Below are 8,653 nucleotides of genomic sequence, written 5' to 3'. Positions count from 1 at the left end.
CCAGCAACTAAAGGACAATTAGCTCCTGCATCATCAAATCCATCCCATTTCCACCAGGAGCTCCAGCACCACCAACGCTGCTCCTGAGGATTTCATCCCTAAAGAGCATTTAATCCCTATGGAGAACATTCTCCCCACGGATTATTTTGTCCCCCCAATAGGATTTTATTCCTCCCCAGATGATTTTCTTCCCAAAGGGACACGTGGAGCACATCAGGAAGCAGCTTGCTTCCCTTTCCATCCACCCAAAGCTCTTGAGTCAGAGGAGCAAGGGAGGAAGGAGATATTCTTATCCTCATCTGCCACTGCCACCCAAAGACGTGAAGAGACAGATGACAGGAAATGGGGACTCAAAAATAGACCCCTTTAATGTCCAACCCCTCAGGGATTACCAGAAGCAGGGTAAAAAGCATGGAGCAGGTCTCCTGCTGGTCACCGTGTGCTCTGAGCACCCATCTGAGGGGGAATTCACAATGAAATCCATGAATTATTTCCTGCGTATTCTTTGTGCTCTTGGCACAGAAGAGTAAAGAGAGAGAAAACCCCGTGGATGTATTGAAACATGAATTGTAGAACCTCCCTTGATGGAGCCTCCGTGCCTGGAGGGGCGGAAATTCCCTTTCCCCCACGTCCACAAGCCCTTCCTGCAATTCTGTGGGACAGGGATGGCCAAGTTTTTAACACTTTATTAAAAATAAAGGAAAGTCTTCCCTAAGGAAAAGATTTCTCCTGTAGAACTCCATCTGCTTTACTGAAATCCTCAGAAATATGTGAAATTTGCCCTCCCCTCTGCAGTTCTGCACCTTCCACGGGGCAATACCCTGCCCATCTGTGTGCCCAGCTGGCTCTCTGCCATCAGGAATTCTGTTTTTCCAAGCAAAAGCTCCAGTTTGGGTTGGATTTCAGCAGCGACAGAGAATCTGGGCCCAAGGGAGAGAATTCCCAAGCGGTGTTTTGTCCTCTCTAAAACCTGACACCAGCCTCAAGTCCAGACCCGGCTAAAATCAGTCCACAACAGGTGCCAAGAAAACAAGGAAAAATAGCAACAGTGGCCTGGGATGTGGGAGGTCCCAAGCTCCACAGCTCCCACTGCTGGCGATCCACTTGTTATTTATCCTGGAAGAAGAGCACCTGGACAAAACCGTCTGATTTCTACTCAAAAGTCTCCCTCTTGGTCACAACGCTCCCCAGAATGATTTGTGGCCTTGCTTTGCTTTGGGAGTAGATGAGTGAAGGGTCCCAAATCCATTTTTAAAAAAAAAAATTATTGCTAAAAATTGGGCTTTGGGCTTTGAGTCCCTTATTTCTGGATTTATATGGTTCCTGAGTGGAATTCTGCTGGATTAACATGGGGCAAAGGTGGGAAGTGAGTTATGGAAAGGCTCTGAGGGACAGAGGGGCTTTCTAACCCAGGGGGTTTATTTTTCTTTGAGGCACTGCAATGACACATCCTTAGGGGAAAAGGAACGTGTCAGAATGGAACAGAAAAATTTGGAACTGCCTTCACGAGAAGAGCTGGGAAGCAGCTTCACCATCCGTGTGAGACCAGTGGGTGCAAACCAGGGGTTCACCTCTTCCCTCTCTTGGGTCTCTGAGACACCTCCTTCAAGGCGAGGAACCTCTCCTGGCTGCAGCTCGGAGCCAGCAGCTCCCTACGGAGCAGGCGGGGGTTAAAAGTGCAACAAAACAGCCCAAAGTCCACACAGGAGGAGGAAGAGGAGGAGGAGAAACGATGGAGAGCTGAGTTGGCAACCTCCTCCAGCTTGGAAGATGTGAAGCTTCTCAGCATCGGGCAGGAAGAGCCGGGCATCCTCCAGCGCCCCGTGCGCTGCCATGGTGAAGTTGACGTCCCCCGAGGTGACCACGTCGAAGACGCACGACTGGAAGTAGACATCCTCCACGGGCAGCATCTCCCGGCAGAGCGCTCGCGCCGTCTCCGCGGGGACGCGGCCGCGCCCGCGGGGGCTGCGGGACATGCGCTGGCTGTGGGGGCATCCGCCCACGCACAGCTGCAGGTCCTGCTCCTCCGTGAAGGCCCGGGCCACCTCCTCGGCGGCGCGGATGGAGAAGGAGAGCTGGCGGCCGGCCTGGCGCACGGCGATGGTGGTGCCGATGTAGGCGGCGCGGATCTCCACGTGCCGGCCGGGGCTGCGCTCCCAGATGGCCAAGCTGCTCCCGCCCGGGCGCGCGCCGCCGTTGACGGAGCCGTCCTGGAATGCTGCAGGGACGTTGTCCAGCTCGGCTTGGTAGACCTTCTGGTCGATGCATTCTTTCATGTTCTTGAAGATGATGGTCAGCTGCGGGGAGTGGGGCGGGGCGGGGATGAGTGTGGTGGTTGTGGTCCTGTCCCAGGATGGAGGTCCCACCTCACCTATCCGTCCTTAAACCATCCCTGCCACAGTCCTTTGGGGATAACTACAATCTTTCCTTCTTTTTTTAACACCATTTAAGCAACGGAAAACTCAGGTGGAGCCAAAGCCAGCAAGATCGCTCCAGGTACCCCATGGACCACAAGATTCCTTCGAGTACCCCTTGGACCACAAGATTCCTCCAGGTACCCCAAGATTCCTCCAGGTACCCCTTGGACTATAAGATTCCTCCAGGCACCCCATGGACCACAGGATTTCTCCGGGTACCCCAAGATTTTTCCAGCTACCCCATGGACCACAAGATTCCTTCAGGTACCCCTTGGACCACAAGACTCCTCCAGGCACCCCATGGACCACAAAATTCCTTCAGGTACCCCTTGGACCACAAGATTCCTCCAGGCACCCCATGGACCACAAAATTCCTTCAGGTACCCCTTGGACCACACAGTCACCTGACAGCAGCAGGAGTGTTTGAGGGTCCCCTCAACAACCTTCACCACTGTTGTCCCACCTTCCTCATCCCCCTCTGGGTCTGAAGCAGTCCCAAGGATTTTGGGAAGTACAGGAGGTGCCCTGACCCTGGATTTGCCACCCATCCTGTGCGCTAACGTTACCTTGCTGGTGACTGTAGCGTTGGACCCCTTGGCCACCGGTGAACTGGTGGCTTGCACAAACAGGTAATCGTTGTCCAAGAGCGGCCAGGAGCCCTCCACCCGGCACGTGTGGAAGTCATCGTGGAAGGTCCGGATGTGGGGGTCCCCGAAAGCAGCGCAGTGCTGGAAACCGGGCGGTCGTCCGTGCTTGTAGAGGAAACTCCTCTCGTAATCGCAGATATCGAGCGACTCGAAGCCGTGCGGGTTGGGCGCCGCGGGCCGCGGCGGGGCCGTGGGCCCTTCCTTGGAGCAGTTGTTCTGGATCATGAGGTCCTCGATGCCGTGCACGGCCGAGTGGAAGGCCAGGTCGCCGCGGCAGGTGCGGGCGGTGCGGCGCGTGCACAGCGAGTAGGAGCGCAGCGCGGTGCAGAATGCGGCGCCGCGCTCGGGGCCGCGCAGGTGCAGCGTGGCCGCCACGTACTCCGAGTTGCAGCGGAGGATCTTGCACTGGGAGGAGACTGGGAGAGAAGGGGTGGGGTGGTAATGGTGGATATTTTCATTACAAACGAGGAGGAGGAGGGAATGATGCATCTGACTCCATAAGAATAATTGATTACTTTCTTGTACTATATTATTCTATATTATATTACACTGTATATATTACATTATATATATATTATATTACATATTACATTATATTATAATATATTATATTATATTATATTATATTATATTATATTAAATATTCTATTATATATTATATTAGACTGTATTACATCACATCTAAACCCAATGTGCCAAGCACTCAACTCTGCACAAAACTGCCCTCCACTGCACTCATCTCATGACTGTCAGCCGACAGTCCCGACACACACACACACACTCCTGGCCTGACAGGCCAAGGGAACAAAACACCGTCACTTTGGGTAAACAATCTCCGTGTTGCATTCTACTTTTGCACAAACACAGGCACAGCAAGTAAGATAAGAGTTGTGTTTTCCTTCTCTGGTGTTCAGAGAATGTGAAACCCAGAAATATTCTTGGGAAGAATTGTGCCTCGCTTTTCTCTGTGAAGAGGAATGTGGCGGCAGGGTGGGGAAGGGCAGCCTGTCCTCCCCCCGTCACCCCCCACCACCCAGCTCGAGATTCTCATGGAGATTCCCCCTGGAAGCGCTTTTCTCCTGATTTTTACAGGGAACAGCTCTGCCCACGTGCATCCTTACCATGCCTGCAGAGGAAGAGGAGCAGGAAAGCTCGGAGGAAGAGGCCGGAGTTTTCCAGCTGCCCTGGGCTCCTACTGTGGGCAGCTCTCCCCATTCCCATCCATGCAGAGCTTGGGGGGTCTCTCACCCACCAGCAGCTCCGGGCTTCATTCGGCAGCTCCCCTGGAAGCAGAGGTGGGACTGGGGAGACGGGACCGAGACGGGTCCTGCAGCTGGCAGCGAGTCACCCCAGCACTTCCCAGGCCACCACTTGTCCCCGGGTGGCACATCCACAGGGCTTTGGACACTTCCAGGGATGTGACTCTACCCGGGCAGCCCGTGCCACGCCTTGACCACCCTTTTCATGAGGAAACTTCCCCTGATGTCCAACCTAAACCCCTCCCTGGTGCTGTTTCCTCACAGGGATGGGTGTTGAGCGTGTCACTCCACCCTCACTTTGGGGACACCACACGTGGCATCAGAACCTGAAGCATCCCTGGGTGCCAACGACATCCTTGGACCCTCATTCCTGCTTTCCCACCGCCCCCTCACCTGTACCAGCCTCTTCAGGGAGCTCCTTCCCTGCGGGACACACGGGCGTCCTTGTCACGAGTGACAGCCACAGAGACCCGTGGCACGACCCAGGAAAATTCCAGCCCCCCTGGGCTCCTCCATGGTCCTGCAGCTGGGTAAATTTGGGGTCCCACCAGTCCAGGGGACAGAGGACGGAGCCCCCCGTGGCTCCTCGTCCCCGGGCACCTCTGCTCTGTCCTTTCCCCCGCGGGGCAGAGGCGGGGGTTGAAATCGATCCTTCTAAATTTAGCCGGGCTCTGATCCAGTCGGGAACGACAGCCAGAGCCTGGAGAAGGTGGGGCACAGGAGCTCCAGGAGGAGGTGGGAGCCCCCAAACCCTGGGGAATGTGGGCTCGTGGGAGCTTCCCTGGGTTTTCCTCTTTGGAAAGCCCCGTGGGCACCACCGGGGAGTGAATCCCTGCGGAAAAGCTTTTCCCTGTGGGATGTGTCCAGCAGGGAATGGGATGTTCCCTTTCCCAGCGTTTTGTCTCCTGGGGCGCAGCCAAGTCCTGAAGGCAAACATGGCCAAAGCTGGCCAATGTCCCCAGGGATCGATGGCCAGTGTCCCCAGGGCTGGTGGCCAATGTCCCCAGGGATCGATGGCCAGTGTCCCCAGGGCTGGTGGCCAATGTCCCCAGGGATCAATGACTGCCAGACCGTGCTGGCTGCACTCCTGAAATCCCACCTGCACAGGTGCAGGAAGCGGCTGCACCAAGCCCTGCTCCCTGCACGGAGAAGGAATGGTCAGGAATGTCCCAAACTGGGAATTTCCAGGTCCATTCCAGAGGCCACAGAGGAGGACAGGGGTGGGAAGTTGGTCCCTCAGCATTCCAGCACCCACAAATCCCTTTGGGGACGCACTCAGGAAATCCTTCTGTGTCCTAAACCAAGCTCCTGCTGCTTTCCACCTGCAGGGAGCAAATCCTGGTGCCCACCTGAGCCCAGGAGAGCGTTGGGACTGGGGTGGGAAGATGATATTTGGGGAAATCAGCCAGAGAGGTGGAAAAGTGGATCCCTCTTCTTTCCAGGGTGCACAATCAATCCCAAAGGATGCACTCTTCCTTCCATGCCGTGCTTGGAAGGAAATAAATCCCATCCCTCCAGAAATAAAGGAAATTAACCCCATCCTTCCAGAAATAAAGGAAATAAACCCCTTTCCTCCAGAAATAAAGGAAATAAACCCCTTTCCTCCAGAAATAAAGGAAATTAACCCTATCCCTCCAGAAATAAAGGAAATTAACCCCATCCCTCCAGAAATAAAGGAAATAAACCCCTTTCCTCCAGAAATAAAGGAAATAAACACCTTTCCTCCAGAAATAAAGGAAATTAACCCTATTCCTCCAGAAATAAAGGAAATTAACCCCATCCCTCCAGAAATAAAGGAAATTAACCCCATCCTTCCAGAAATAAAGGAAATTAACCCCATCCCTCCAGAAATAAAAGAGATTAACCCCATCCCTCCAGAAATAAAGGAAATAAAACCCATCCCTCTAGAAATAACGGAAATTAACCCTATTCCTCCAGAAATAAAGGAAATAAACCCCATCCCTCCAGAAATAATGGAGATTAACCCTATCCTTCCAGAAATAAAGATTAACCCTATCCTTCCAGAAATAAAGGAAATTAACCCCATCCCTCCCGAAATAAAGGAAATTAACCCCATCCCAAGCACAAATCCCAAAACCCAAGGATCCCAGCACTCCACTTACCCCAGAAAATGCCGGGGGGGGTGGGCACCAAATCCCCCCAGAGCCCCCAGAGGAAATTCCCGGTGCCTGCTCGGGGTGGGGATGGGGAGGGAATCCCGGCTGTTGCCACCCGGGCTCGGAGCAGAGGGAGGAAAAAAACAGCTGAAGATCGCGACAGGCGGATTTGTCACGGGGAGAGGGAGCTGAGTGGGCTCCGGCAGCAATTTAAAAATAGCCAGGGGGGATTTTTGGATCCCAAAAGGCAAATTCCGGTGGGGAGGGTGAGGTGGGCGTGGGGTCCGTCCGAGCTGCCCGTCCTGAGGGTTCTCCAGGTGTGGGAGAGGTTTTCCAGGGATTTCTGCGAGCCGGAGAGAAGTTTGGGAAGAGGATCTCACCCCTGAGAGGATTTCCTACCGAGGTTCTTGACATAGAAAGCAAGGGGAAAAAAAATTATAAATAAGAGGAACCTGTTGGAATAAACACTTTTTTTTTTGGTCTCTCGTGACCAACAAGCGTAAATTTATGAGTTTTGTAAGGATGGATAAAAAGAATAAATAGAATAAAAAAAAAAGGGAGAATGGAGTGTTGCTTCGTGTTGTGAACATCTCAGCTGCAAGAAGGATTTGGGGATTTGGTGAAGAGGTTTTACAGTGATTTCTGTGAGCCACAAAGAAGTTGGAGAAGAGGATCCATGCCACGAGGTGGCAGCAGGACTGGCAGGACCCCTCTGACTTTTCTCCCCGCTTTCCGTGTACAAAAAAAGGGTAAAAAACCCAAAAAAAAACCCAAAAAACCCAAAAAAAACCCCAAAAAAAACCAACAAAAAAAAAGACCAAAAAACCCTTCTTTTAGTTTTTAGGGAATCTCATAAGGGCGGACTTGGAAGATGAAGGTGAGCCTGGAAAATTAAGGATGAACTGGGAAAAACCAGGATAAAAGTAGGAAAATCAGGATGAACTGAGAAAAATCAGGATGAAGATAGGGAAAAAATGAGGAGAAATAAAAAATGAGAGTGAATTTGGAAAATATGAGGGCGATGATGGGAAAATAGGGGTGAATACGGAAAAATCAGGATAAAAGTAGGAAAATCAGGATGAACTGGGAAAAAACAGGATAAAGTAGGAAAATTAGGATGAACTTGGAAAAATCAGGATGGTCTGGGAAAAATCAGGGTGAAATTAAGAGAAGAATAAGGAAAAAATGAGGAGAAATAAATAATGATAGTGAATCTTGAAAATGTGAGGGCGATGATGGAAAAATAGGGTTGAATGAGGAAAAATCAGGATAAAAGTAGGAAAATCAGGATGAACCTGGAAAAATCAGGATGAACTTGGAAAATAATTAGGGTGTACCTGGAAAAAATGAGGAGAAATGTGAAAAATGAGAGCGAATCCGGAAAATATGAAGGCGATGATGGGAAAATAGGGGTGAATGCGGAAAAATCAGGATAAAAGCAGGAAAATCAGGATGAACCGGGAAAAATCAGGATGAAAATAAGGAAAAAAAAAAAAAAAAGAGGAGAAATAAAAAATGAGGAGAAATCAAAAATGAGAGCGAATCCGGAAAATATGAAGGCAATGATGGGAAAATAGGGGTGAATGCGGAAAAATCAGGATAAGAGCAGGAAAATCAGGATGAACCGGGAAAAACTGGGGCAATGTCTGGTGAGAACCCCAAAATTCAGCCCCTCTTAGGAAATCGCGTCCCGGAGCACACCTGGCCCCGCCCACACGTATCACTCTCCGCCCTTTTAGCCATATAAGGGTAAAAAGGCGTGGTATGTGCGTAGGGGGCGTGGCTTTCGCTGTCGGGGTGGGCGGGGTTACGTGGTGCACGTGACGGCGGCGTCACGTGACGGCGGCGGCGATCCGGAGCGGCGGGAGCGGAGCGGGCGGTGAGGGCACCGTGAGGGCACCGGGGGCACCGTGAGGGCACCGGGAGGGTCCCGAGGGCATTGGGAACTCCGGCAGTATCTGCTGGTCCCCGGGGGGGTGTCCTGTGGGAGGATCGCGGGGGACAGGCGGGCTCTGAGGGGGAGGTCAGGCCTTTCCCGAGGGCTCCGGGCCCGGGAGCTCCCCGGGACACCGCCGTGCGCCCCCTCCGCCGTTCCTGGGGGTGGGGCTGGTCCAGCAGGGCTCCCCCAGACTCACCGCCCCCAGCACCCCCTCATTCCGAATTCCACCCCCCCAGCACCCCTTTGTTAACCCCTTCCATCCCCCCAGCCCCCC

At 52.6% G+C, this 8,653-nt stretch overlaps 2 protein-coding genes across 6 annotated transcripts in view; one reads left to right on the top strand and one right to left on the bottom strand.

Moving 5' to 3' along the window:
- Nucleotides 1-670: 670 nt before the first annotated feature.
- On the bottom strand, nt 671-5,124 carry HJV (hemojuvelin BMP co-receptor). Of its 2 annotated transcripts, none has more exons than XM_041475221.1 (4): nt 4,717-5,124; nt 4,186-4,365; nt 2,984-3,480; nt 671-2,297 (listed from the first exon to the last, which is right to left on the bottom strand). In XM_041475221.1, the coding sequence occupies exons 2-4, from the start codon at nt 4,283-4,285 to the stop codon at nt 1,671-1,673; spliced, it is 1,224 nt and encodes a 407-aa protein (XP_041331155.1). In that variant the 5' UTR covers nt 4,286-4,365; nt 4,717-5,124; the 3' UTR covers nt 671-1,670. The 2 variants fall into 2 exon arrangements, with proteins under 2 accessions (XP_041331155.1, XP_041331156.1); XM_041475222.1 differs by having other exon boundaries at nt 4,186-4,347.
- A 3,108-nt stretch (nt 5,125-8,232) lies between these two features.
- Nucleotides 8,233-8,653, top strand: part of BOLA1 (bolA family member 1) — a 2,351-nt gene continuing 1,930 nt past the window's right edge. The window contains exon 1 of one of the 4 annotated variants that reach the window (XM_041475236.1): nt 8,233-8,319. The gene's annotated coding sequence lies outside the window, so the exon portion shown is untranslated. Of the gene's footprint in view, nt 8,351-8,438; nt 8,464-8,653 lie in introns of those variants that run through there. The other 3 variants (XM_041475239.1, XM_041475237.1, XM_041475238.1) reach the window with 3 other exon arrangements.

Source organism: Pyrgilauda ruficollis, unplaced genomic scaffold, assembly GCF_017590135.1.
Source record: "Pyrgilauda ruficollis isolate IOZ18807 unplaced genomic scaffold, ASM1759013v1 scaffold340, whole genome shotgun sequence".
NCBI lineage: Eukaryota > Metazoa > Chordata > Aves > Passeriformes > Passeridae > Pyrgilauda > Pyrgilauda ruficollis.
Note: the sequence above shows the minus strand (reverse complement) of the source record. Positions and strands in the feature narration are given on the sequence as shown.

Bases quoted from the DNA above. Each gene is read 5' to 3' on its own strand.
- HJV (XM_041475221.1), bottom strand. From the start codon at position 4,285: ATGGGAATGGGGAGAGCTGCCCACAGTAGGAGCCCAGGGCAGCTGGAA. The intron at 3,481-4,185 runs GTAAGGATGCAC...CTTCTCTCCCAG, and splicing joins CCTCTTCCTCTGCAGGCATG to TCTCCTCCCAGTGCAAGATC. The intron at 2,298-2,983 runs GTAACGTTAGCG...CACTCCCCGCAG, and splicing joins ACGCTACAGTCACCAGCAAG to CTGACCATCATCTTCAAGAA.